At 34.6% G+C, this 15,514-nt stretch overlaps 1 protein-coding gene across 1 annotated transcript in view; it reads right to left on the reverse strand.

Moving 5' to 3' along the window:
- SNTG2 (syntrophin gamma 2) overlaps positions 1–15,514 on the reverse strand; it is a 170,384-nt gene that overhangs the window by 21,424 nt on the left and 133,446 nt on the right. Inside the window, exon 13 of the mRNA XM_088150145.1 lies at positions 3,815–3,886. Within this exon, the coding sequence (XP_088006271.1) occupies positions 3,815–3,886 (72 nt within the window). The remainder of the gene's footprint in view (positions 1–3,814; positions 3,887–15,514) is intronic.

Genomic DNA, 15,514 nt, shown 5'->3' on the forward strand with positions numbered 1-15,514 from the left:
GGCCACATTAAATCTGCACGTCTCTGGGAGCTGCTACTGAAGTCTTCCTCACCAGAACCTTTTCTGGTTAGGTGGAAAGGAGCAGTTGCCTCTCTGTTAGAACATGGGAAAAAATGAGCACCAACAAGTTAAAAAACACTGAATATGTTGCAGAATATGGAGATGTCTAAACTATGCTTTTTATACTGTTGATGACATTTCTCTCTTTAGACTACTATTATTTTTTTTAAAAAAACCTAATAGCAGCATAGAAGGCACTCTTAAAATATTCCCAAAGGAGTGTAAAATAGCTCACAATTACCACCACTAAGACTATAAAACAGTTGATTTCAGTCTAAGCAAAGATACATTCAGCAGAGCGTCACTGTCTAATTGAAATGAATGGAGTACAGATGTGATGGAAGCAATGCTAAGTAAGACAAGCAAATCTGTTTGCCATTTCTAAAATGGGACGAATAGTAACATGTTGCTAATTCAGATGTGATAAACACTGTTTAATTAGAATGAACACCTAATTTATGATACTAAAATGACAAACAGCAAGAATATTAATAACATGAAGGTATTTTTACAACCATATGTGTTTGCACTGACACTGTTGTTTAGAGCAAACAAAATCTTCATGCTGATTGATTTTAATAAAAAGTATCCTTTTTAGAAACCTTCTCCATGAAATCATGTAAATCAAACAAACCAAGTTCTTAATTATGAGCTTATACTATTAGGTTTATGCTTTACAAATAACTTTGTTTAAATATGTTCATAATCAGGTATTTGTAAGCAGTATTGCTGAGAAAATTTACCATTAACGAAAAACTATTAGTGGAATTACACTATCTATCCACTTATCTGAAAAAGCCTAAAATAATGTCAATATGCAAAAACAAATTTAGTTCATCTCAGTATCATATGTATATACACACAGAGAACTGTTGTTCAGTGCTGATATATAATGTACCATTTCTAAATGAATAAATAAATCAAAGATCAAGTGCTATGTATATTTATGGTAATTACCTCTTCATTTCCTACATGGAAAGATTTTCAAGATAATAATTGCAAATATCGTAAATGAAATGATATAATGGGAAAAATTAGATCTCAGAGTTCAGTACAACTGATGGACACCATATCATAATTTTTTAGAGATTGTATGCCTCTCTTTGTGTTAATATTAATCAATCTACATTTCACTAGCTTAGGTTCTGGTAGTGTGTGACTTGGCACTGAGAAAAAGGTTCTTAAATAGGGTACTTGCCAAGTTGGTGGAGAAATCTTTCACTTTATACATCCCAGACTTACATTTTCCAAATTAGACAAAGTTTATGATAACTTGTAGATGTGAAACTTTTTTGAAAATAAACCCTGCTTGGAACTTTTCATTTGTTATGACAGGATCGTATCCAACTTGAAACACTGGTTTTGATTTCTAAATCAAAACAAATGAACAAATCAAATTCCAAATTACTTGAAGCCACATTTCCAGTATCCACACTTCCTTAATTTTAAGGTGACATGCTTTTGGAAATACAGGGCAGAAAGGAGGTTCGTTCCTACTTCCATGTCCCATTTTCACTGAAAATCAGTTGATAACAACTTTCTTTAAAGGAATTTCTGTTTTAAACTTTCTTTAAAGTTCCATTTATGGAACTGCTATCAGATTCCAATTTCATATTTAGAATTATCTCTCTGCCCCTCTTCATTTGTAAGCAAAAGCTTACTTTTGCCCAGTAAACAAAAGTAAGCCTTATTGGAATGAGCTTTTATTAGCAAAAGAAAGAAAAGCAGAATAAATGAATACATATATATTCATGAAGCATACTGTATGTATCCTAACTTAAGGCCAAGGCCTTAAGGATGATGAAAAATAGGCGATTTATGAAAAATTATGAATAGAAGTGAATGAAATATTACAAGATGACTGATCATTTTTCTTGATGACCCTTAATGATAAAGATTGCCAGAACTAATCTTAACAATACTGTGATAATGAGCAGAGAAGCCTAGTAGCAGAGTCCTATGCAGGTTCATTCAGAAATAAGGCTTTTACCATTCACTGTTTTTAAGACACTAGTAATGTAATGATGCAGTGAAGAATCTATTACCCTTGAAATGTTGCTAATAATGAACTACAGTTTCCAACATTTCTCACCGCAGATTATATTGGGGCCACTCAAACTTATACATTCAGCAAAATTTAGATGGCCACAGGCCATAATTTCTCCCCCAAGTTACTCAGTGACTGGAATACACTTGAAAATATATCTTGCAGTGTTTCTATTCTACAGATATATTGTAATCTCTGTATACATATTTCTGAATTACTTTAATACTAAATACTAAATATTAAGGGTCAGGATGCATTCTAATTTGTACATGGAGGTATTTTCAATTTTTATTTTGGGAGAGCATCATGGGGCAGGGGGAAGAACCAATTAGCCATGGAATATTCAAATGAAGGTACTAAAGATATGTCAATTTAATAAGGAATAATAATCAATGGACTTAGTAGGTGGCATCACCTGGCTGATCCTGCCTCAATTAGAAGCTGCTAATTGTTGGGTGCAAGACTAATAGAGATCTCAGCTAGGCTATGAAGTGAAAATGTTTTCCAGAAGAAGGCGATCCAAACCACTTCTGTACTGTTGTCTAGAAAACTTATGAATTTGTCTATGAAGACTCCAGGAGTCAAGCATACTTGAAGGAGACTTTGCCTCTAACAACCAGTAGCATGAGAATTATGGGGAGGGCAGATACCCGTACATTTAGTGCCCCACAATACATGGCTGGTGGAGAAATGGAAGACTATCATATATATTGTTGAACTGCCAATGAGCAACTGCACAACTAGAGAGCCTCTACAACTGCCTACAAAGGGTTGGGGAGCAGTTGGGGATCCTCAGGATCCTCAAGGAATATAATCAAATGTTAGTTTGTGGAGGACGCATCAGCTTCTCATTCAGAACAGAAAACAGCTTAAAAGAGTAAATGGAGTCTTTGAATTTGTAATGGAGAAGCTTTAATCTTTCTTGAAAACTGCATTTACTCCAACTTAATTGATTTGCTCTAAGTTTGCTTCATTATCATTTATACTGAAGTGTTAACAGAACAGAGGCTCGAATTGCATACTGAAGCTTTTATGTTTCAGTTAATGCATTCATGAAGACTGACAATTCAGGGTTCATTTATTAAAATGTCAAAAACACAAAGTACTGAATCCTGAACAATTTATTTCCATTTTTCTTCACTCACCAAAATAATATTCAGTGTTAGAATTTGCTTTTACTGTGTTCTTAAAATTAACATTGCCAAAATAGGAAAGCAGTCAGGAAACATGAAACAATATGGAAAAGAATTTTAAAAGAATGCTATAAAAAGAATATTAACTGGTCTACTAATGGCCTCTGAAGCATTCATATGTAAGCAGTTTAGAAGAGGAATTGCTAATAACTCTGAGGACAAATTTAATCTTTCATTTCTCCCTTTATAAATCTAAAATCTATACTGAGGCCAGCAAGAGGTTTACAAAATATTTGCAAATCAAATATATTTATTACGGTCTTTGACCAGCCTTTGTAAAAATAAACAATACAACAATTTGTTATCAGGGAAAGAAGAAAACAATAAAACAATAAAACGACATAGCTAATTAAAAGTTTTGTGCAATTGTATAACATGATGAAGCTATTTGAAAACCACAATAATTTATTGTTAATATTGACTAAGTTTATTCTGACTAGGTCTTATTCAGTAAAAAAATTAACATAATCTTCTCTATTAATATTTTGTTATTCATAACTTACAGAAGACCTACCTTGTGAATTTTAAATAGAACCTCACAGAGGTTATAGGTTTTTTCAGCTCGTATCCAATCTAAGGTGCTTACCTGTACAGCCAAAAGAAAAAATTATTACACAGAGTTCCATAATTTTTTGCTAATCAAAAATATTCTCCTGCTATTGCACAATTCTTTTATTGCTTTGCAAAATTGTTAATTTTTACATTTTATACACTAGTTAGTTGGAGGCTGTGCACTAATTTATTTCAACATGAGGTTAGAAACTAGTATTTATAATGTTTTTAGTAGTTTTTCTTCTTTTTTATTATTAAATAACAAATAGTGGAAATTTTGGCATTTAGCTCAGAGATTCAAATCCTTTCTCATATTGTTAAAATAATTTAATGCACTTTGTTTCTTTATGGCTATATTCTCATCAATGATATACTGAGCACTCTGTACAATCTCAATAATTCTTTGTCCACTCACTGATATTATATTTCTGTGTAAATTATTATTTTTTCTTTTCTTTTCTCCTTTCACTTGTTTGTTCACTTTTTTCTTTCTTCTTTTAAAAAACAATTAATAAATTAATTGATAAATTAAAAAACAAAACAAAACCCCCCATATGTAATATTTTTTAAAAGCAGAGAACTTGTGAATATATAACTACTTAGGTGTTATTCGGCCTGAGGCAATACTAATTTTATCCCTTCTATTATACAAGAAGAACGCAAATACAGAGGTAAGAGGAAAATTCGGGCTTTATAATATATTATAAAGTTTTTTATTGCACATATCCCATTCTTCTTTTGTGAAACTGTGAGCAGCTTACATAAGACTTCCAAGTGGTCTCTAGGCTGAACTGGCTGTGTCTACTTTAGCACTGGGACAGTATTATGTATCCACAGATTATTTTCTGGAGAAACAGCAACAGAGAAGGCGAGATTCAGCATATGATGAACCGTATAACTAACATAAAATATGAAGGTGCATTTGAGAAGATTCTCCATATACTTATAGTATAGTTACATCTAAACATTTTGATCAATCAAGGCATTATGGTTGCAATTTAAGGATGCTCTTCAGCTACCTCTGTCAAATATGCTTTTCAATGCTAACAAAAAGTTACCTTCTTCCAGTTGTTGGAGAGATTTAGGGAATCCTGAAATCTGGTATCCCCTCAATCTTGTGCCATGGTTTTATACTAGCTTCATTCGACAAATCCTGATTTTTTGCTAAATGCGTGCTTTGTTTCTGATACTGCCTAAAATCCAACATAGTCATATTCATTCAGAACTTAATCCAGAGTTTTCTGCCTCAGACTCTGGGTTTTGTATGGCCACCTGTAAGTGTGGAATTCTCCACCATCCCCCAGCTGCTTTTTCAAATCCCTTCACAATCTATACCAAAGGTTCATGTTTTGAGTTGGATTTGTGACATAGTACAAACTTTTGGATAGATTGTGAATAGATTAAGCCACTGCTGATGCCATAAGATTCAAGCATACTTATGTACTATAGTTATAGATAAGTACATAAAATGGAAAAGTCCCACACTTTGATTTATCAAAGCCAAGGCTAAGCAGTGCCTTTGAGCTAAGGAAAAACTAAATTTCTTCTAAATATCTACTTGTGTAAATACTTGTATTAGATTATTAGTACTGATTCATCTTTTTTGAGTATGAACGTTTGTGTGTGTGCACATTTGTGTATGTGTTCCCAGTCAACAAGAAACTAAGAAAGTTAAGGCTGCAATCTGAAACACTAGGGAATAAGCTCTCCTGAATACAATGGGATTTCCAACTAAACATGTATATTCAGTAAAGCAATAATTCTTCATTTCTGGTTTCAGAACCAGAGTTTGTGTGTTTCTGGCATATAACACTGGTAGAGCTCTTGGAAGATGGATCATCTCCTTATATCATCCCTGTCAAATGTTTTACAATTTATCATGTTTTACCATTTTTAAAAAGAGATGTTCTGGATATCCTTATTTCATGAGGGTTGAACTTTGTATTCTTTGCCCTGTTGATGTATTATTTGCAAACCAGCAAGACTACTCTATAAAACAAACCTTCTCCCAGTGTTTTTCCATTACTATCAAATTTAAAACCTTCTAAAAGTAAACATAATTAAAATGAATTAGAAGTGGGAAATGCCTGGTAATAGCTGTTGAGAACATTCTTGGTTCGCTGTTTTATTTAACATGATAGAGTCTAGAGGTCAATAGTCTGAAAGACTTTGCTGGCAACAAGCAAAAGCATAAAACTTAATTTTCAATCCCTAATTAGCCTCTCGAGCAATCATGGTTGCAAAATAATTGCCAAAGACTACACCTACTTAATTCTTGAAAAGTTGTTTAATCCTACAGAGTCCTGTTCAGTCCCATTTATAAGGCATGTCATAATTTTAACTTCTTCCAAAGGCAGAACAGATCCTGATATCACCAAACTTGTAAGCTTTTATAATTAATATACAAGTGAGGCTCCATAGTTAATATACATTTTAGTAATTTGATTGATGGGTGAAGAATTCAAAACATAGGCAAAGCTAAATTAATGCTGTAGAATACAGCACTATCAGAAATTAGTAATAATATTTTTTCAAAGCTGATATAAATATATAAATTGACTTTAAAGGCAGCTAATTAGAATTGTTAAACCTGCAAGTACAGGAATTAATTGAATTTCCTCACTGGTTCTGAAAAAGAGTCAGAGTAGGAAACATTAGATTGCTGTTTATCTTCAGCCAACTTTATTGCTTAAACACCTTTTGCTAATTTAGCTTGAGAAAATTAAAGATTTACAACTTTACATATCTACATTTTTAATTACATTTGCATCACAGTGAGAACATGACTCAAGTGTAAAGAAAATTATGTGAAAATTGCATTCCTAAAGCATTTCGAATGCAATTCTATAACCACTTGCAAAGAAGCACTCTTGAATTTATTTATTTCTTTTATTCAATTTGTATAGCTGCCCATCTCAAAGCAGTGACTCTGGGCAGCAAACAATCATAATTCCAAGGGATTCATTCCCAGATAAGCATACACAGGACTGCAACCTTACCATTAACATTCTATTGTATCTCTGTGGGACTTAGCTTTGAATAAAAATATGAGAGTTTAGAGTCAAATTGTAAATGTTGCTAATCATGAGGTTTAAAAAGGATGCTTATTTTGGTCACTTTTATTGTGTTTAATTCTGAACTGTGAGTGCACTGAGCAAAGAGAGGTAATTGCAGATAACCTGAATTAGTTGTAAATGATTGTTAGATTAGTTTTTCATTCAGAGTGATCTGATGTGCCTTGGGGCAACAATGTAATCATCAGACATCCTGTGGTGATTCATCTCCTAGTTCATATATTGGAATAATTAAACAAACTAACAATAAGAAGAGTAGGTGGAAACATCAGTTACAGCAATAGCTGAAGCTGTATGGTAACTTTTGTGGAGATTAGAGGGGAGCTTGCTTCCTATTTCTGCTCTTGGATCCTTGCTCCCAAGTTGGATTTGGGTCTGCAGTAGCCAGGGCTGCCGCCAACAGCTACCTACTCTTCAGTGACTCCTTTCTAGCTAGGGTTCTCTTTTTGTTCTTTTTCCTTTATAGGTAGTCCTTGCTTAATGACGGTTCATTTAACAATGATCTGGAGTTATGACGGCCTTGGGAAAAGTCATTAAGCGAGTCACATGGCTGTTAAGTGAATCACCATGTCATTAAGTGAGTCATTAAGTGGTTGTTAAGTGAATCATGTGGTCATCAAGCAAATTCCAGAAAAAAAAGTCCATTGAGGAAGCTGGATTTGCTTAATGATCACGTGATTCACTTAACAACCATGTGACTTGCTTAATGAGCATGGTGATTCACTTAACAACCATCATAAAAAAGTTGTAAATCAGCTCTAATTCGCTTAATGAACAAATCGCTCAGCAACCTAAATTTCGGTCCCTGTTGTGGTTGGATAGCAAGGACTACCTGTATAGGTAATAATACAGATGTATATCTTAAAACAGAACATTATTAAATGTTATAAAACTAATAAATTACAAATGTTAAAATGTAGATCTAAAATATTTTAACCTATAAGATTTAATTCTTTAAAATGGTTAACAAAGTAGAATAAAAACTTGCTCCTAGTCAAATCCTTAGAATGTATGGGCATTTCATAATTTGTCATGTTGGGTAGATTCACTTTTCCCCTTAACCTGGCTGCCTTAACTGCAAATAAAGCCATCTGTTTTGTCACAAATGAGTTGATACCTTGTAAGAGGAAATTCAATTTACTTTTAACTTTCTAATTCCTCATATCATAAGGAACAAAAATAAATAATGATCCCAATATTTAGCATACAACTGGCATTCTAATGTGTAATGTGTGAGCACTTCCAGGGAAAATGGTGGATTGAATATGGCTCCATTTCTTTATGGAGCCGACGCACACAGCAATTAGAAGAGCTGGCAGTCAGTTCAGCTCTTTGGGATCATCTCCAGATAAAGGAGAATGACAGGATCACCCACAGGCACTCCTTACAGAGTCTAGCAATCTCTAGCGGATGGAGTGCTCAGGGAGTCAAGGGAAAAACACTGAGCCCAAGCCATGTTGTGGAGCCTTGAAAAGGACACTAAATTTGCTTTTACTTCCTTTTTAAATTAACATCATAAACTGCCTATTCATGAATTATTTGGCAATTAAAAACCTCCTGAAAGACAAGTTGCTGTACACAGGGAAAATTTCCTACTATCCTGGGAGAAAGAAGATTAAAGTAAGTTTAAAAATCAAAAAGAAATATTTTAACGTTTGGAAACAGTGAAAGGGAATTAAGAATGCTGATTGGGAACAGTTAAGAGGCTAGATGGATTTGAAACAGCTTTTTAAAGGATTGTTTTAAATGTTTAAGAAAATACAGTAAATGAATTTGGATTTAATTGCAAGAAAATCTGTCCTGGGAAAGTTTGCTTCTGAAACTAAACACCAGATAAGACTGAGCTTTGAAGGTCAGAGAGAATGGAGAGCAATTAAAGGAATATATGTCTTTTAACACAATGGAGGAGTATCCTTCTTTCAAAGAAGAATTTTTAGCTGTTTGGAATCAGTGTGTCCAGGAACCATTTTTAAAATTGGGATAACAGAGGTTATAGAAGAAAATATTTTATTGGATAATATAGAAGTTGAGGATGACTTGAGTAAAGACTTTAAAATGGACTTTAAAGAAATGCCAAATTATAAGAGAAATATGAAGGATATGGAAAAAGATGCTGTGGATCTGAATATGGACTTAAAATTATTTGATTATGAGAATGATATGAAGCTGTAATGGATCAGAAGAGTGACTTTGAGAGCTATTCTATTTTGGACCTACAGAAGGGAAACACCAAATCTCTGAAATCTTTTCTGAAAATAGGGAGAGAATGATAAGAGATTATCATTTGGGGTTTTATTTGGAGAAGAGACCGAAGATTGGGTCTTTCAAAAAGAAGAGAAAGGAATTTAAAGTGGATTTATTAGATCAGGGTTAAATTATCTACATTTTGATTTTGGATTGTTAATATTGAACTTTCTTTTTCTGACCACGACTGTAAGACAATGATTTTTACCTGTAAAAGTAATTTATTTGGTTTAGGTTAAAATACGTATGTTATTACTACTGGTCTTTTGTATGCTTAAGGGGAGAGATCTTTTAGACTTTACTTTTTAGAAAAAAAATAGAAGTTAAAATGCAAAATAGACCTATTTGTTTATGTTTTCAATATATAGTTTATTATTACTGGCACTCTTAATGCTTTTGCTGATTAGATTGCTTGTTGAATATTTTTTATAATTTGATTATTGTTTAGAGATGAGAGGGGATGAAGAGGGCTTTTTTTTTTTTTTAGGAATATTAAAGAAGGTGTTAAGTTACTGTTAATGCATAAACTTGTTTGGAGGGAGGGGGAAGTCATCCTTTATAGTTCTTTTTTACTCTTTTCTCTCTCTCTCTCTCTCTTTCTTTCTTTCTTTTCTTTTCTTTTCTTTTCTTTCTCTTTTCGTAGTTTTTTAAATTCTATATTAGTATATATCTAAGTGAACCTGGATAACTGTAATTCAACAACTTGTTCAAAATTTGAACACTATTATATTCTATATTAGTATATATAATATACTATATACTATATATACTATATATAGTATATTAGTGCGTGTGTGTGTATGTATATATACTATATATATAAACTTTAACAAAAATATTATAAAAAAAATAATGTGTAACAGCCAGGTCTTCTATTTTACCTGCTCCGCAAATACAGAGTCTATCTTCCACTGGGATGTCTTGGAATCTGCCTTGTTGTATCATTATATTCATTTGCTAAAATCAGAGATGAATAAAAGCTATACAGGCAGTCCTCGCTTAACAACCATTTGTTTAACGACAGTTCAAAGTTACGATGGCCTTGGAAAAAGTGCTCTATGACCTGTACTTGCACTTACGACTGTCGCAAACTGTTGCACCACTCCTGGCAGTCATGTGATCATGATTTGCAACTTTCACAGTTTCATTTTCTGCCAATGTTTTCCTGGATTTGGGATCATAGGCAGAAATTCTGATGATGTCAGTGTAAGTGCGCAACAGTAAAAAACACCTTTGTTGCCTGGAAATGGCAGAATGGAATGCTTGAATCGAAATCAGCCTGATTAGAAAGAGGGAAAATTCTAGCTGAATTTGTTTTCCTTAGTAATCTCACATAGCTGTGTTTAGAAAGAATCATGTGGTCATTAAGTGAATTCTGGCAAAAAAGTCCATTGGGAAGATGGATTCACTTAATGACCACATGATTCGCTTAACAACCATCATAAAAAAATTGTTGTAAAATCGGTTCCAGTCACATGATGACTTGCTTAATGACTACCCTGCTTAACGGCCAATTTTCTGGTCCCTACTGTAGTCCTTAAGAGAGGACTACCTGTATGATCATCTCTTTTCATTGGAAGGACAAATACTTTTCTTCTTGAAATTGAGATTTAATTCTTGCTAGCCATTTCATTGATTTCACCAGAACTGCTGTGTCCATCTGTCCTTTAACATGTAACATTCTTTGTTTGAAAACTTTTCTTATATTAGTGATAGGTACAGTGAAAACCCTCCACCCTAAAACCATCAGGTAGTATCAGTTGGAAAAATTATACAACTAGGACTTGTCAAGGGTTTTTAAACAAATCCTAGGAAGCATATCTTGAATTATTTGGGTTAACCTGAACCAGTAATTAGCCTAAATCAGATTACATCTACTACTGTGCGTGATCTGAGTTCAGCTCTGATGGTATGTGCTGAGGAAACTCTTGATGTTCCTAAGATGTAGAAAATGATTTTGGACAGTTTCAATTCCCTTAATTGTAGCAAAACTCCTTATTCCGACACTAAAGGTCAGCATAGACAGCATCTTTGCCTTGGAAGAATTCACAACTGGTTTAAGTGAACCTGGATACCTGTAATTCAACAACTTGTTCAAAATTTGAACACATGCATTTGTTCCTTTTTATCTGAGAAATACCCAGATTTTTTTTTAATCCAACTTATTTTATAGGAATTTTAAAATCATTTATACTGCTTCCTTTCCTGCCAAAAAACATCACTTTTGATTTCATACCATTAATTACTAGAAGATTGGTTGGATACATCCCTGAACATCAACTGGCCATTAGAAGCCATGGTGAAAATTCCTTAATCACTCAACCCATTGACAAATTCAACATTTTAGTTGAGAAAGTGTCAGCATTTTAGGTAAAACCACATCCACAATTCCTGAGGGCATTCGGACAAATCAGCCATCAACAGACATTCATGTACCATTTAAAGGATACAATCAAAAGCCTAGGAAGGAAGGAAACAGCCTAGAACACATCCCCTCCAGGAGACAACACTTGATAAGCAAGACACAGCACCAGATAAACAATCAGGGAAGAAACAATACCCTAATCAAGGAACTACCAAGGTAGAAATCACACCCCAACCTTGCTCTCCCATGCACTAATGTTATCTAGTCTGGCAACAAAACGACTGCAGGAAAACAACCCAAGAATAATGCTGTTCAGCCTAGCAAATGAGGTTATCATAAATGAAAAATGATTATTTTACTGGTGCAGTGCCATATTCCACATTTCTTTTTTCAGCTTGCTGTGGCAGATTTCCTCTTCTTCAATTATCTGCTGCCCTTTGGTCTGGTTTTTAAATAACTTCCACTTGTGTATAGCCCATGTACAAAGGTAAATAAATATGCGAAGTACTGAATAGCAAAAAAAAAAAAACCTAACCAAAAAAAACCCTTTCTCAATACAATTTCTCTGCCTTATTATAAGCAAATTCATTTATATGCTTATACAGTGGTACCTCGGGTCACGAATGCTTCTGTTCACGACCAATTCGGGTCACGAACAGCACCGTTCGCAAAATTTTGCTTCCGTTCGCGAACTCTGCATCAGGTGACGAACAGGATCCGTGGCCATTTTCCCTGCTGACACACGTGGTCGTGGCTTCCTGTAGGGAGGAGGACTCTCCCTCCAAACAATAACCGCCTCCCCACCCGTCTTCCTATCCTCCACGCCTCAAGCAAGGTTAGTGTTCTCTCTCTTCATACTGTACTGTACTGTACTTTGTTTCATATTTTTGTGGTTTAAAAAAAAAAATACATATGGTTCAGAACGGATTAACCATATTTACATTGAACCTTATGGGAAAATTTGATTTGGGTCGCAACCAAAATCGGTTGGCACCCAAATTTGTAGGGGTCAGAACGGATTAACCATATTTACATTGAACCTTATGGGAAAATTTGATTCGGGTCGTGACCAATTCAGGTCGTGATCAGAGTCGCGGAACGAATTAAGTTCGTGACCCGAGGTACCACTGTATATATGTATGAATGAAGAGGTCCCAGACTTTGGCTTCCAAACTGAAGTTCAATCCTGAAGTTACAGGCTTCTGCTTTTCATCTAAGCACTTAAAACTCACCCACTATTCTATACAAGGTGTTTATACCAATCCAGTCAGGACGTTCAAAATTTCTCCCCTTTATTCCTTTTCTGAAGGCAATTTTGAAAGCATAGCGCTATATATGATGCAGAGCTTCCCTTAACACTGCCTAGTTAGTGGCACCTAAGCTTCAGAAGAAGATCTTCCAGAAAAAGTCATGTTTTGCCTCTACACTCATACTCACTTTTGTTTTAAAAGGCCTTTGAATTCTATTACTTCCAGCCTTGTTTTACTCTGTTTTACGTCATCCGATTCCCTACTAGGATGATCTGTATGTAAAAAGAGCAAGAGAAACAGAGTTTAAGACAAAGTGATCTAAAGGCTGGAAGCTACTTTATAGAATGCAGGTATTGACTGGGATCTGATTAGAAGGAAATAGCTGGGTTTGCAAGAGTGCTATGCTGTATTATTTCTTAAACTATGTTTTGCAGAAGAGCAGTTTTCCACAAACAGCTTGCAGTATGTCCAATTCTAAATACACATTCTGAAATGGAACCTCACTTGTCTTTACTTGGCTCAACTACTCACAATGCTACTTCTTAGCCCCTCAGGCTGGGTCTAAAGAGAGCTACTTCAGACCTTGTGCTTGGGCCAGGTGCAGGAACACAATGTAAGTGAGAAGAATAACAGGGCTCTTGTTCTAGCAGCTAGTATTTTTATGCTGTGGCCTGAAGCTGAGTCAGACACTGTTAGCTCTATTTTAACAGTTGAAAGCATGTATGCATAAATGCATGAATGCAGAAGCATGTATAAATATGTATGCACATAATTATTTATTTGCAGAAACAGTCATAAATGTTCCTAATTAGAAAGATATTGTTTGGTTTCAATGGTCTTGAAAAGTTTAAGAAACACTGCATCATTACTGACTTTGTTTATACAAGTTAGAACAAGCACTACTCCCATTAGGAAAGCAAAACCATCATAACCTTTTGATCATACTCTACAAAAGTAAATTCTATCAATGTTACAGCAGCTTCTGCAAGCTCACTCTTAAAAGAACAGATTTTTTTGGATAAGGGACCAAACCACCTAACCAAGACTATAACCCAAGGAAATAGATTAAAGCTTTCTGATATGTCAGTTTTGTTGCAAATGTACCATTATGATCAAAGTCTTCCCTTTACACTGAATGTTTTTAGTGAAATCCTTATACAGTTCTTGAATAATAGACTAACTGGTTTAGCTCATCAAGACTGTCAGTGCTGAGATTCTTCTTTGTCCCTATAATTCTGAATTATTGAACATGCTGATCTTGGCAAGAAGAGCCCCTTTGATATTTACTAGAGGTATCAGACCATTCCACAATAATACATTTTTTAAAGATATAACTCTCTTTAAAAAAGACCTATGTTTGAGAAGAGTTTTCCCTCCACTGATATTTGGGAGCATGAAAATTATTGGAGGATAATGTTTTCCATTGTTATTTTTGGCAAACCTACAGAAGCAAAAATAATGGTACTCTTGCAGTAAAAATCATTGTGTGCTGGTAAAGATTATGTCTAAGTGTTTAAAACTCTTAGACAAGTGAACCCTAATGCAACATGGGGAACTCTTTCTCCTCTACGTGCTCTCCATTTCTCAGAATTCCCCATTTTCAGAAATGCTTCTTACCACCATTTCTGGACACTAAGGGGAATATCTTTGTGTCTGCCAAATATTCTTTTCTGCTTTTTTTCTGCAGAATGAAAAGATTATCTCTTAGGGAATGGAGAAACCATTGTTTCCCACTTCTCTCTGAGGGACAAAATATTCAGATCTATCCCTCAATGAAAAGGCTAGGTGATCAGGACCAACAGGATAGCAACCCCAGAAAAGGAAGGAACCTGAAAGAGCTGCAGCAGAATGCAAGATCAAAAGAGAGAGAAATGAATCAGATTTAGGGGCCTAAATTAAGAACAACTGTTCTCTGCTCAAGGTAAGACCGGGGAGAGTCCAACAGAGAAGATTTCACAACCCAGCATTAATAGATGCCTGTTTAGGAATCCTTTTCTTCACATTTCTTAAACTCCTGCTTTAGCAGATAGAAACCCCAAGGACGCCTATTCATTATTTCTCTGAGCCATAGTAATAATAATAATAATAATAATAATAATAATAATAATAATAATAATAATAATAATACTCTAACTTCTAACTGGGTCATTGTCCCGACTAACAAATCACCAGAAGAAACCAGTTCAGTAGAAATGCCTGGGTTTAGCTATGCTTCAAGAACCAAATGTAGGGTGTTGCTTGTCTTTAAACTATTTCTCCATCCCAATGTGAACTAAAAACAGGAGATAAAAGGCAGAAGACAGGCTGGTGCAGAATCACATAGCCACTTGTTCTTGACATGCTCTGTAAGAGTCCTGCCTGTCTGTCTGCCTGCATATTTATGCTGGCTTTTTGACTACATTCGGTCTATAGCAATATCTTACTAGAAAGTAAGTATCCATCAGTCCTTTGGATAGAAAAGACATTTAATGTTTTCCCTCCATACATTTACAGGATGTGTTCACAAAACTATTGGACAAGGTCAAGTAAACAGCTAGCAACTACATTTGCATATTGACTAAGCTTGGTTAGTGCTATACCTATTTCTGGCTTGGCATATTGTGCAAAACCTGCAGGTTTGGTTAATTTATGGCTCAACATATTGCCTAAACCCCAGAAACCAGTTAATTCAGTAACCAGATAGTGTATTGCAGGAACACAGGCAAAGACTTTAACTGGATGCTCTCACC

The sequence above is a fragment of the Python bivittatus genome, unplaced genomic scaffold (assembly GCF_059951505.1).
Source record: "Python bivittatus isolate LINGU-HERP-01145 unplaced genomic scaffold, Pbiv_v1 ctg000020_np1212, whole genome shotgun sequence".
NCBI classification, from domain to species: domain Eukaryota; kingdom Metazoa; phylum Chordata; class Lepidosauria; order Squamata; family Pythonidae; genus Python; species Python bivittatus.